Below are 13371 nucleotides of genomic sequence, written 5' to 3' on the forward strand. Positions count from 1 at the left end.
GCCAGTTGTAATTGTCTGTTTTTTTCTTCCTTCCTTTACTTTGGAGGTCAGGACATCTTCATGACCGAAGAACAGAAGAAGTACTACAATGCCATGAAAAAGCTGGGCTCAAAGAAGCCACAGAAACCTATTCCCCGCCCCTTGGTAAGTGCATTGTGCAGGCTGAGGACTTAGTGACAACCCATATAGGAAAAGTACTGCTAGGGTTACTGCAAAGGAAGGAAAAAGGTAAGTGATTAGGCTGCTTTGTGCCTAATCCTCTCCTCACCACCCATCCAAAAACTCTGAATAGGAGAGCAGAACAGGGATTAAGCATGGGGGCTTTTACATCAATCCTCGACCTATCCTCTGAACTTTCCTTGGGCAACCGCCAAGAATCAGCATGTAAACCACATTGGCTTTGGCCCCGGTAGAGAGATGTTTTTAGAGACAACCAAAAATTAACAAGAGAAGATGAAATAAAATTGCTCTCTTTCCTACCAGTTCAAGATAGGATTTGGTCATAATTTTTTCAGCTTCTCTCTGCTCATTAAGTATGTCTTTGCAGGATGTGTCTAGAAGCTAAAGTCACGCTTCTGGCTATTTGTGGGAGCAGAAGAGGGTAAAACTATGTGAGTCTGGTGCCCTGATTCCCTCTCTTGAGCTGAGCCTTTTATAAAACAGATTAGGGGGCTGAGATTCTGCTCCATTGTTCCACTGGTGGTGGTTGTCTTGTTTCAGAGAAGAAGGAGAGGGCCGGGCGCGGTGGCTCAAGCCTGTAATCCCAGCACTTTGGGAGGCCGAGACGGGCGGATCACGAGGTCAGCAGATCGAGACCATCCTGGCTAACACGGTGAAACCCCGTCTCTACTAAAAAGTACAAAAAACTAGCCGGGCGAGGTGGCGAGCGCCTGTAGTGCCAGCTACTCGGGAGGCTGAGCCAGGAGAATGGCGTAAACCCGGGAGGCGGAGCTTGCAGTGAGCAGAGATCCGGCCACCGCACTCCAGCCTGGGCGACAGAGCGAGACTCCGTCTCAAAAAAAAAACAAAACAAAACAGAGAAGAAGGAGATGCCCTCCTCCTGATTCTATATATCCGGTTGCGGGGGACATCACCCCCAAAAGCCAGGCCCAGAGTTCCTTCTTCTGTAACTTCCATTTAGCAACTTCAAAAAACAGACACAACACCACGAAAAAACACTCAGCAGAACCTTTAATACAAAAGCTTCCCTGGCAATCTAATTTGTAGAAATAGAAGTAGAGTGACTATGTTTGAATCAAGAGTTATAGTTCCAGAGCGTTTTCTCCCCTCATCCCCACACACGCTGCACATTGGCACATCTACGGCATCAACCTTTGAAGGAAAAGAAATTCTAGGGCTTTGCAGAGCAGATTAAAAACCACCAAGTTAAAGTAATCCTGAAAATAAGCACCAGCCCAAGTATCTAGGTACTTAAAACAAACAAAAAAGCAAGGAATCTTAAGAAAGAGAACAGTTGGGGTTTTTTATTTCCTTGATGTTAAGACTTCATTTTGTGATAGAAATGGGACTAAAGGGAATAGAAAAGGGTTAACATTTCTAAAGTTCTGTTTAGTACTTCACATATGGGAACCTGAGTGTATTTTCTTCCACATTAAAATATAATAACTTTCAGCCTAGGCAACATAATGAGACCCCATCTCTACAAAAAAAAATTTGTAAAAACTAGCTGGGCATGGTTATGGGTACCTGTCGTCCTCACTACGTAGGAGGCTGAGGTAAGAGAATTGCTTGAACTTGGAGGCCAGGACTGCAGTGAGCCATGACTGTGCCACTGTACTCCAGCTTGGGCAATAGGGAGAGACCCTGTCTCAAAAAATACAGAATAGAATAAAATATTTTTTTAAATGTAGGAAACATTAAGAAAGAGTGATTAACATTCATTTAGCAAATATTTATCAGTCTCCACCACGTACCAGGCACTAAGCATTATGTGATGAACAAAAGGTAGACACTGCTGTCATGGAGCTTATAATAGTTGGGGAGATAGATAATAAATAAGTAAGCAAACAGCTACAATAAAATGTGGAAGATTGTGGGGAAAAAATTAACTGGAGGGCTATAAGTGGTGGATCTACTTTAATATAGTAGTCAGAGAAAGCCTCACTAAGGAGGGTCTACTTGAGTGGGTGAGAAGGAACCGGCTGGGCATGGTAGCTCATACTGTAATCCCAACTTGGGAGCTAGAGGCAGGCAGATTGCTTGAGCACTCCAGTCTGGGGAAGAGAGCAAGACCCTATCTCAAAAACAAAAAAAAGAGATGGAACCAAAGAGTTGGGGAAAGAGATTCCTGGCAGAATACACATGACCCCAGAAGCAGAAAACAGTGTGGCCAGGGGGTGGTGAGCCAGAGGAGGGACATGAGCAGAGTCAGACTGGGCCAGGTGTCTCCCTGTAAGCCAGGTTAACAATAGGGATTGTGTTGCAAGCCCAATGGGAAGCTCTTGAAAGGTTTTAAGTAGGGGAATGATGTGATCCATTTGTTTTTTGTTTTATGTTTTGAGACAGAGTCTCTCTCTGTCAACCAGGCTGGAGTGCAGTGGCGTGATCTCGGCCCACTGCAACCTCTGCCTCCTGGTGGTTCAAGCAATTCTTGTGCCTCAGCCTCCCGAGTACCTGGGATCACAGGTGTCTGCCACCACGCCCGGCTAACTTTGTGTTTTTAGTAGAAACAGGGTTTCATCATGTTGACCAGGCTGGTCTTGAACTCCTGACCTCAAGTGATCCCTCTGCCTTGGTCTCCCAAAGTGCTTGGATTACAGGCATGAGCCACCACACCTGGCCATGATCCATTTGTTTTAAATCATTACACTTGCTATTGTATGAGGACTGCATTGGATGATGGCAAGAGAAGAAGTAGACCAGTTAAGTGGCCAGACAAGTCCAGATGAGAGATGATGGTGGCTCAGGTTAGAGTAGAGCCAATAAAGATGGAATGAAGTGGATGAGCCCAAGTTCTATTGTTCTATTTTTGGAGGAAGAATCAATAGGCCCTTCAGTGGATCAGATGAGGGAGAAGAAAAAGACAAAGATGATCCTTAGATTTCTGGCTTGAGAGCCTGGATGAATAATTGAGATGAGAGGAACAAGCTGGGTGAGGGACAGGGAACAGACTTGACTCTGCTTTGGACTTAAGTGTGAAAGGCTTGGACATGATAAGTTTGAGATGCTTATGAGTCATCAAGAAGAAGTGGCAAGTAAGCTGCTCAGGTTCAGAGGAAAGGTGTGGGCTGGAGAAGAAAAGCTTGAGAAGGATAAGTACATAGATACCACGTAAGCAGCAGGAATACATGAACTCTCGTAGGGCAAAAATTTAGAGAAAGAAGGGATTAAGAGAAGAATTGCTTGCAGATGAGACCAAAAAAGGAGCAGCTGGGTAAGTAGGAAGCCATCCAGAGTGTGTGATGTCACAGACACAAAAGAGAAGTGGTCAGCTGGGTATAGTGGTGCACACCTGTAGGCCCAGTTTATTGGGAGGCTCAGGCAGGAGTATCATCTAAGGCTAGGAGTTTGAATTGCTGTGTGCTATGATCGCATCTATGCATAGCCACTGCACTCCAGCCTGGGCAACACAGTAAGACCCGTCTCTAAAAACAGAAAGGCTGGGCATGATGGCTCACACCTGTAATCCCAGCATTTTGGGAGGCCGAGGCAGACAGATCACTTGAGGCCAGGAGTTCGAGACCAGTCCGGCCAACATAGCGAAACCCCATCTATACTAAAAATACAAAAAATTAGCCAGGCGTGGTGCTGTGTGCCTGTAATCCCAACTATTCGGGAGACTGAGGCATGAGAATTGCTTGAACCCAGGAGGCAGAGGCTGCAGTGAGTCAAGATTACACCACTGCACTCCAGCCTGGGCAAGAGAATGAGACTCTGTCTCAAAAAAACAAACAAAAAACAGAAAGAGAAGCTTTCTTTGGAAAGCTCTTGGTGAGGTAATATTGATGTTGGTCTCCATCCATGCTCCTGAATACTGGTTAGCAGAGCTGACCAGTATTACAGAAAAGAAGGGAGAGGGTACCTCGATTAGCAGGGTGACAGCTTCCATAGGTTGGCTTGGAAAGGTTTTCATGAATCTTTTATCTTTTCCTTCCCTTCCTCCCCAGAACAAAATCCAAGGAATCGTCTTTGATTTTGTCACTCAGCAAGCCTTTGACATTGTTATCATGATGCTCATCTGCCTTAACATGGTGACAATGATGGTGGAGACAGACACTCAAAGCAAGCAGATGGAGAACATCCTCTACTGGATTAACCTGGTGTTCGTTATCTTCTTCACCTGTGAGTGTGTGCTCAAAATGTTTGCGTTGAGGCACTACTACTTCACCATTGGCTGGAACATCTTCGACTTTGTGGTAGTCATCCTCTCCATTGTGGGTGAGTGGGGTTGGGGAAGTAGGCGAGGGGAAAGGGGACCTGACTGATTGTGAGGATGAGATATCCCAGAAGAGGAATGAGTGACACAGGTCTGAAGTGCAGGCAAGACACCCTCATAGCTTAAACCCAAGTGTGCCCCTGAGTCATCTCGGGGGCCTGCCTAGCAGGTTCCATGGTCAGTGAGTTTCTACTGAGTGTTCTTAGTAGTCTTGGATTATAAATTCTGTGGCTCAGGGAAAAAAGGAAAAAAAAAAGGTTGGTTCTTGCTTTTAAGGAGTTTAAAGTCTAACAGGGAAGGTAAAAGAAAGTTGTCATTAAAAAATGTAGCACAGTAGAAGTATAAAATGAAAAAAGGAATGATTGTTAACTTGGCTGTTAATGATATAGTCTAGGTAAGTTCTGGTGGTGATGGCCATGGTAGTGCTGCTGTTACTGGCAGGGCTTGTTTGCTGAGATTTTTCTATGGGCCAACTACAGTTTGAGAGTTTCTTCACCTGTTTTATCTCATTTGATTCTTATTACATCCCAGGAAGCAAGCTTGTTTATTATCTTGACTGTATAAATGTCCACAACCACTCGCTAAGAGGTGGTAGAGGCATAACTCAAGTTGATCCCAAAGTCCATGTTTTTTAACAGTGACTATGTGCATTTTGCTTCAACATAAAAGTGTGGGGGGCATGATGTCCTGGCAGGCAGGCAGAAGGAAATGCCACCCTGTTGATTGCCCTCCCAAAATGTTTCCTGGCCTTCCTGAAAGGCATCTTGTGTGATAAAACTCAGCCTTGGGTCCAGGTAAGTTTGACTCATTTACACTAGGGAGAGTGCTCAAGACCCATGGGGCCAGCCCCAGAGCTCCAGTGGCCATGCTGGGCCTAGTGCAATGGTGAGTAAGGTAACAGAAGGCAGGGGTCTCTCCTTGGCCCATGCCACCCTCTAGTTCTGTCCTTCAGAGCAGCATGTCCAAAAGCGTGTTGATGTGTGGAACACTAACCCTATACATTTCTCCCCAAGAAAAGAATCTCGTGAGGAAATTACTTTAGGTAACACTGCCTTTAATTTTCCTTTGGAGGTTCACAGTACACATTACTGAATTCTCTTGGAAGTCCTACAGTAAAGAATTCTGGGCCGGGTGCAGTGGCACATTCATATAATCCCAGCACTTTGGGAGGCCAAGGCGGGCAGATAGCTTGAGCCCAGGAGTTCAAGACCAGCCTGGGCAACATGATAAAACCCCATCTCTGAAAAAAAACAAAAAACAGAAATGAGCCAGTCATGGTGATATGTACCTATAGTCCCAGTTACTTGGGAGGCTGAGGTGGGAGGATTGTTTAAGCTTGGGAGGTCAAAGCTGCAGTGAGCCGAGATCACGCCATTGCACTTCCTAGATGACACAGAGAGACCTAGTCTCAAAAATAAATAAAGAATTCTGTTTAAATGTAACATAGCATCCCACCTTTATTAGACCACAGTTTCCTTTTTTTCAGTAATAATAATGATAGCTCACATTTTAATGGAACACATTGTGTGCCAGGTACCATTATAAGTGCTTTAAATATGTTAATTCATATAATCCTCTCAACAAACCTCTAAGAATCCTGAGGAACTGAGGAGGTTCCCAAGACATGTGGCTGGTGAGTGAGCAAGTGAGGGTTCAAGTCCAGCCCGCTGGCCTCAAGTCCATTCTCCTAACTTCTCACAAAACACACTTTGGACAATGCTACCCTTGTCCACTGCTCTTGAAACTTTCCTAGCCACTTATTGGGTGACGCAGAAAATCCACAGACCAAATCATACCCCCTATTTTCAAATGGTACTCTAAAAAGAGGAAGATATTTTTGATGATGAGGATTTTTATTAATCATTAATTTGTTCAGAAAAGTATAGAAATCAACTTTTGAAAGTAAGAAATGTATTAGAGTTTTCTAGAGGAACAGAACTAATAGGATAGATGTATATATGAAAGGGAGTTTATTGAGAACTGACTCACACGATCACAAGGTGAAGTCCCATGATAGGCCATCTGCAAGCTGAAGGGAGCCAGTAGTGGCTCAGTCTGAGTCCCAAATCCTCAAAAGTAGGGAAACTGACAGTGCAGCCTTTGGTCTGGCCAAAGGCTGGAGAGACCCTGGCAAACCACTGGTGAAAGTCCAAGAGTCCAAAAGCTGAGGAACTCAGAGTCTGATGTTCGAGGGCAGGAAGCATCCAGCGCAGGAGGAGATGAAGGCCAGAAGACTCAGCAAGTCAGCTTCTTCCATCTTCTTCTGCCTGCTTTTTCTAGCCGAGCTGGCAGCCGATTAGATGGTGCCCAGCCACATTGAGGGTGGGTCTTCCTCTCCCAGTCCACTGACTCAAATTAAAAGTAATGGCAAAAACTGCAGTTGCTTTTGCAACAGCCTAATCTCTGGCAACACCCAGAAACAATACTTTGCATCCTTCAGTCCAATCAAGTTCACACTTAATATTAACCATTATAAGTCCACCCCTTGCCAACTTGAATCCCTACACATCTCCTGAAATCATACTTAATATCCAAATAAATACAGTAATAAGGTCATAATTATGCCTAACGTAATACAGCTATCCTTCATACAACAAGAAGCACACTAATCCTTAACCTGAATGCTATTACATAAAGTTAACAACACTTAATGCTGATATGAAGTCAACAAATCTTATGTCACATGATAAAGGAAAAAGAAAACTAAAATGAAGATATTTTCCTAGTACAAGTGTATACATGCACAAACATGTTCTTAACAAAATAAGGAGGAAATACTTACGACAACAGTCCTCATTTCTGCATCTGGTCACGTGGTCGTAGCTGGCATTGATGACTACCTTCTACTACTCATTCTATATTCACTTTGCCTTCAGCAAGCCCAGGGCTGGTTGTGGTTTTTAACCTGGTGGAGTGACCCAAATCTTCATTCCTAAAGGGTCTGGGGCATTTGTAGTCCTGCCTGGATTGGGCTGTTGTAGTTTCCCATTGACCTTAATCACAGGGCATGCTAATACTAAGAGACACCCTAAAGGATCTCCTGTATTCCATGCATACTCTTCCATACCTCCATTTTGGAGCAGTAGACTGATTTCATCTTGATTTTCTGGGTCAGTCACCCCAGCCAACACTATAACTCCCTTCTTAGACTGTTGACTTAGAGGTAGCCCAAAGTGGCTAGGTGGCAATCTTAACTTCAGGTTTCATGGAATCATTGTTGTGTTTCCTAGTGGCAGCATTCCTCCCTCTGGAACTAAGACTTCTAGGCCAGCAGAACATAATGTCGCAGGACCAGGAAGCAAAAATTTTGCTAGCCGGTCACTAGGGGTGATGGTGAGTGGTGCCACTTCCATTTCCACCCCTTGATTCCTGGACCCATGAATCCTGGCTGTGGGAGAAATAGTACCATATATTGGACACTGATTCAGAGCATACACAGCCTTCTGGAGAACTTTGCCCCAGCCCTGCAAAGTATTGTTACCTAGTTGGCATTGTAATCATGACTTCAAAAGGCCATTCCACCATTTTATCAATCCAGCTGCTTCAGGGTGATGGGGAACATGGTAAGACCAGTGAATTCCATGAGCATGAGCCCACTGCCGCACTTCCTTAGCTGTAAAGTGAGTGCCTTGGTCAGAAGCAATGCTGTGTGGAATACCATGACGGTGGGTAATGTATTCGGTGAGTCCACAGATGGTAGTCTTAGCAGAAGCACTGCTTGCAGGATAAGCAAACCCATATCCAGAGTAAGTGTCTGTTCTGGTGAGGACAAACCGCTGCCTTGTCCATGATGGAAGAAGTCCGATATAATCAGCCTGCCACCAAGTAGCTGGCTGATCACCCCGAGGAATGGTGCCATATTGAGGGCTCAGTGTTGGCCTCTGCTACTGGCAAACTGGACACTCAGCAGTGGCCATAACCAGGTCAGCCTTGATGAGTGGGAGTCCATGTTGGTGAGCCCATGCGTAACCTCCAGCCCTGCCACTATGGCCACTTTGTTCATGGGCCCATTGGGCAATGACGGGGTGGCTGAGGAAAGAGGCTGAGTGGTATCCACAGAATGAATCATCCTATCCGCCTGATTATTAAAAGCCTCCTCTGCTGAGGTCACCCTTTGGTAAGCATTCATGTGGGACACAAATATCTTCATAGTTTGTGACCACTCAGAGAGGTCCATCCACATACCTCTTCCCCAAATTTGTCACCAATCATGTTTCTTTGAAGTCCCTGACCATCCAGCCAAACAATTTGCTACAGCCCATGAATCAGTATATAATTGCAAATCTGGCCATTTCTCCTTCCAAGCAAAGTGCACAACCAGGTGCACTGCTCGAAGTTCTGCCTGCTGGGAAGATTTCCCTTCACTGCTGTCCTTCAGGATGTCCTAGAAAGGGGCTATAGTGCTGCAGCTGTCCACTTTCGGGTGGTGCCTGCATTTCGTGCAGAACCATCTGTAAACTAGGCCCTAGTCTTCTCTTCTTCTGTCAGTTGATCATAGGGAACTCCCCATGAGGCCATCAGTGCAGGCTCCAGGAGAGAAGGCAGGGTGGCAGCAGTGGGGACCATGGGCATTTGAGCTACTTCCTCATGTAACCTACTTGTGCCTTTAGGACCTGCTCGAGCCCCATCAGGTGCATACCATTTCCATTTGATGATGGAATGCTGCTGTGCACACCCAACTTTATGGCTAGATGGATCAGAGAGCACCCAGTTCATGAGAGGCAGTTCAGGTCTCATGGTAACTGGGTGACCCATGGTCAAATGTTCAGTTTCCACCAAAGCCCAGTAACAGGCCAACAGCCGTCCCTCAAAAGGAGAGTAGTTATCTGCAGAAGATGGCAGGGCCTTGCTCCAAAATCCTAAAGACCTCCTCTGTGATTCATCTATGGGGGCCTACCAAAGGCTCTAAACAGCATCCCTATCTGTCACGGACACCTCAAGCACCATTGGATCTGCTGGGTCATATGGTCCAAGTGGTGGCAGAGCAGCTTGCACGGCAGCCTGGACCTATTGCAGAGCCTTCTCCTGTTCTGAACCCCACTCAAAACTGGCAGCCTTTCAGGTCACTCAATAAATGGGCTGGAGTAACACACCCAAATGAGGAATGTGTGCCTCCAAAATCCAAATAGGCCCACTAGGCATTGTGACTCTTTCTTGGTTGTAGGAGGGGCCAAACGCAGCAACTTATCCTTCACCTTAGATGGAATATCTTGACAGGCCCCTCACCACTGGACCCCTAGAAATTTCACTGAGGTAGAAGGTCCCTGAATTTTAGTCTGATTTATTTCCCATCCCCTGGCACGCAAATGTCTCACCAATAAGTCTAGTATGTTTGCTACTTCTCGCTCACCAGATCCAATCAGCATAATGTCATCAATGTAATGGACCATTGTGATATCTTGTGGAAGGAAAAGCGATCAAGATCTCTGCGAGCAAGATAATGACACAAAGCCAGGGAGTTTATATACCCCTGAGGTAGGACAGTAAAGATACATTGCTGGCCTTGCCAGCTGAAGGCAAATTGCTTCTGGTAGACCTTATGGACAGGAATGGATAAAAAGGCGTTTGCCAAATCAGTAGCTGCATACCAGGTACCAGGAGATGTGTTAATTTGCTGAAGCAATGAAACCACATCTGGTATAGCAACTGCAATTGGAGTCACCACTTGGTTCAGCTTATGATAATCCACTGTAATTCTCCAAGACCTGACTTCTGCACAGGCCAAATAGGAAAGTTGAACGGGGATGTGGTGGGAATCACCACTCCTGCATCTTTCAAGTCCTTGATGGTGGCACTTATCTCTGCAATCCCTCCAGGGATGCAGTATTGTTTTTGATTTACTGTTTTTCTAGGTAGAAGCAGCTCTAATGGCTTCCATTTGGCCTTTCCCACCATAATAGGCCTCACACTACCAGTCAGGGAGCCAATGTGGAGATTCTGCCAGCTGCTAAGTATGTGCCAATTACACATTCTGGCATGGGAAAATGACCACAGGATGAATCTGGGACCCACTGTAAGTCAGACCTGAGCTAAAACTTCATTAATTACCTGACCTCCATAAGCCCCTACTCTAACTGGAGGACCACAATCATGTTTTGGGTCCCCTGGAATCAATGTCAGCTCAGAGCCAGTGTCCAGTGTCCAGTAGTCCCCAAAAAAGGACCAGTTACCCTGGTAAAAGGCTGGAGGTCTCCTTGGGGAAAATTGGGAGAAAGATTAACAGTATAAATTATCAGTAGTGTAGTGGGGTCCTTCCTCAAAGGGACCTGGCCTCCCCTTTATTCAAGGGGAATATTATTGTGAGTCTGTACACTGCTTCAAGTCTGGAAATGGATTGAGGGGGCATGATTCTCTATTTTTATAATTCAAATTAGTCCTTTGTCCACTTGACCTGAAAGTTTTCTGCTTATACAAATTAAGAAAGAATGTAGTAGGCTTCCTATCAATTTCACTTCTAGGAACACCATGATTAATTAGCCAATGCCAGAGCTCTACACTAGTCAGACTATTCTGATTGCTGCTTTACCTCTGCTACCCGTTATGGTAGCTACGCCCACCTTGCCTTTGACAGTTAAGGGCCCCCACTTGGCCCTTGCCACCTCGGGATCCAATTATTCCCATTGCATTTAAATTATCCAGTTGAGTGACTGTAGTTCCCACTGTAAGATCTGGCATACAGGGAAGAGCAATCACAGAGCTCTTCAAGGATGCAGGTGCTCCCCTCACAAATCTATTTTGCAAGGTATTAGTGAAGGGTATGTCTTCTGGACCCTACCAGTTGGGATGAGTAGGTTTAAGGTGACTAATCCACTCTAGCATTCCAATCTCCCTATATCTTTGGATCCCTTCCTCTACATTAAACCAAGGGAGATCAGGCATATCCAGCTCACTCACGGTGAGCCATCTTTCGATCCATGTTTCAGCTAACCAAGCAGATAAACTATTAGAACCTTTTTTAACTCCCCAAGCTGCAATATTAAATACAGAATCCCTGCTTAGTGGGCCCATATCAATAAATTCAACCTGATCCAACTTTATGTTCCTTCCACCATTGTCCTACAACCTTAATGTCCATTCCCATCCCTGTTCTCCAGATTTCTGCTTATACAAATTAGAAAACTCCAGCAGGCCAGGCACCGTGGCTCATGCTTGTAATCCGAGCATTTTGGGAGGCTGAGGGGGGCAGATCACTTGAGGTCAGGAGTTCAAGACCAGCCTGGTCAATATGGTGAAACCCCGTCTCTACTGAAAATACAAAAATTAGCCGGGCATAGTGGCATGCACCTGTAATCCCAGCTACTCGGGAGGCTGAGGCACAAGAATCACTTGAACCTGGGAGGTGGAGGTTGCAGTGAGTGGAGATTGCATCACTGCACTCCAGCCTGGGCGACAGAGCAAGACTCCATCTCAAAAAAAAAGAGAAAGAAGAAAAAAATCAAGCAGTTCTTTTGGAGTGTAGCTCATCTTGTGGGTCACACTCTGAACCTCACCTCTAGGGACCTGCCATGACTTGAGTCTAGTTACAGGTCTAGAAACAAACAGGGGTGTTGGGGGTGGGTTCAGAGGAGAATCAGCATTGTCTTGCCTGGCAACTGCCTCTGGGGAGACCACTGTTGCCTCAAGCATTGCAGGGTTAATCTCAGACAAATGTGGAAAGGCTGGTGGCAGCCTGGGTGAGGGAAGGAATATTGCCACCACTGGGGATGGGGAGGCTGTTTCCTCTGGCAAAAAAGGCTGTCAGAGTTTACAAGCTCAGTGTCCCCAGCTTCATCAGGGTCCTCCCACACATCCCTATTCCAAGTTGCAGAGTCCTGTTCTTTTCCAATCAATGCCCTCACTTTAACAATAGATACCGGCAGGGGGTGGTGGTGTACGCCTGTAATCCCAGTACTTTGGGAGGCCAAGGCGGGCGCATCACGAGGTCAGGAGATCGAGACCATCCTGGCTAACACGGTGAAAACCCATCTCCACTAAAAAATACAAAAAAATTAGCCAGGCCTGGTGGCGGATGCCCGTAGTCCCAGCTACTTGGGAGGCTGAGGCAGGTGAATGGCGTGAACCGGGAGGCGGAGTTTGCAGTGAGCCAAGATCGTGCCACTGCAGTCCAGCCTGTGTGACAGAGCGAGACTCTTATCTCAAAAAAAGAAAAAAAAAAAAATAGATACCTAGTGAGGCTGTGCATGCACCTTTCCTTGCAGGCCAGCCACTTGCATGATAACAGCTTGTGTCTGATTTCTGTATTTTCAGCCACTTGCATGATAAGAGCTTGTGTCTGATTTTCTGCCATTTCAGCCCTTTGTCTATAGGAGATAAGACTCAGGGCAATCTTAGAAGACTTGAGGCTCAGTATGTGCTTCTGGAGCTGGGAGTTAGCATCCCTGAGCTCATCCTTTTCTTTCATCACTTTCTCCAGCAAACTTAGGAGCAACCAACCAACTTCATTATAGTCCTTGGTTCTCCACATAGTCACTAAACTCTTTGCCTTTCAAGAGCGATGAATCATGAATATCAAATACCATCTATTTTGCAAAACTCCCTAAACAGTTCACACCAGGGACTATTAGTGTTCTCCATGCTATCAGAAGTAGAATCCTTCGCATTTTGGGGTCTAATCAGATTAAGCAGCCAACTCCAGAAACCCCAAAAGCAACTAAAGAAATCTATCCTTAAAATTCTGTTCCTCTAGAACCACTCCTGGTAACAAAATCCATCAGGGTTTTCTAGAGGGCCAGAACTAATAGGATAGATGTGGTCTCACATGATCACAAGGTGAAGTCCCACAATAGGCCATCTGCAAGCTGAGGAGCAAGGAAACCAGCAGTGGCCCAGTCCGAGTCCCAAATCCTCAAAAGTAGGGAAGCTGACAGTGCAGCCTTTGGTCTGTGGCCAAAGGCCCGAGAGCCCCTGTAAAACCACTGGTGTAAGTCCAAGGTCCAAAAGCCAAAGAACTTGGAGTCTGATGTTCGAGGGCAGGA

General features: G+C 45.7%; 1 protein-coding gene across 6 annotated transcripts in view; it reads left to right on the forward strand.

Moving 5' to 3' along the window:
• SCN8A (sodium voltage-gated channel alpha subunit 8) overlaps positions 1-13371 on the forward strand; it is a 146034-nt gene that overhangs the window by 123046 nt on the left and 9617 nt on the right. For all 6 annotated transcript variants that reach the window (XM_025403196.1, XM_025403197.1, XM_025403195.1 and 3 more), the window contains 2 exons: positions 40-144; positions 4128-4398. In XM_025403196.1, coding sequence (XP_025258981.1) covers positions 40-144; positions 4128-4398 — 376 coding nt within the window. The remainder of the gene's footprint in view (positions 1-39; positions 145-4127; positions 4399-13371) is intronic.

Source organism: Theropithecus gelada, chromosome 11 (assembly GCF_003255815.1).
Source record: "Theropithecus gelada isolate Dixy chromosome 11, Tgel_1.0, whole genome shotgun sequence".
NCBI lineage: Eukaryota > Metazoa > Chordata > Mammalia > Primates > Cercopithecidae > Theropithecus > Theropithecus gelada.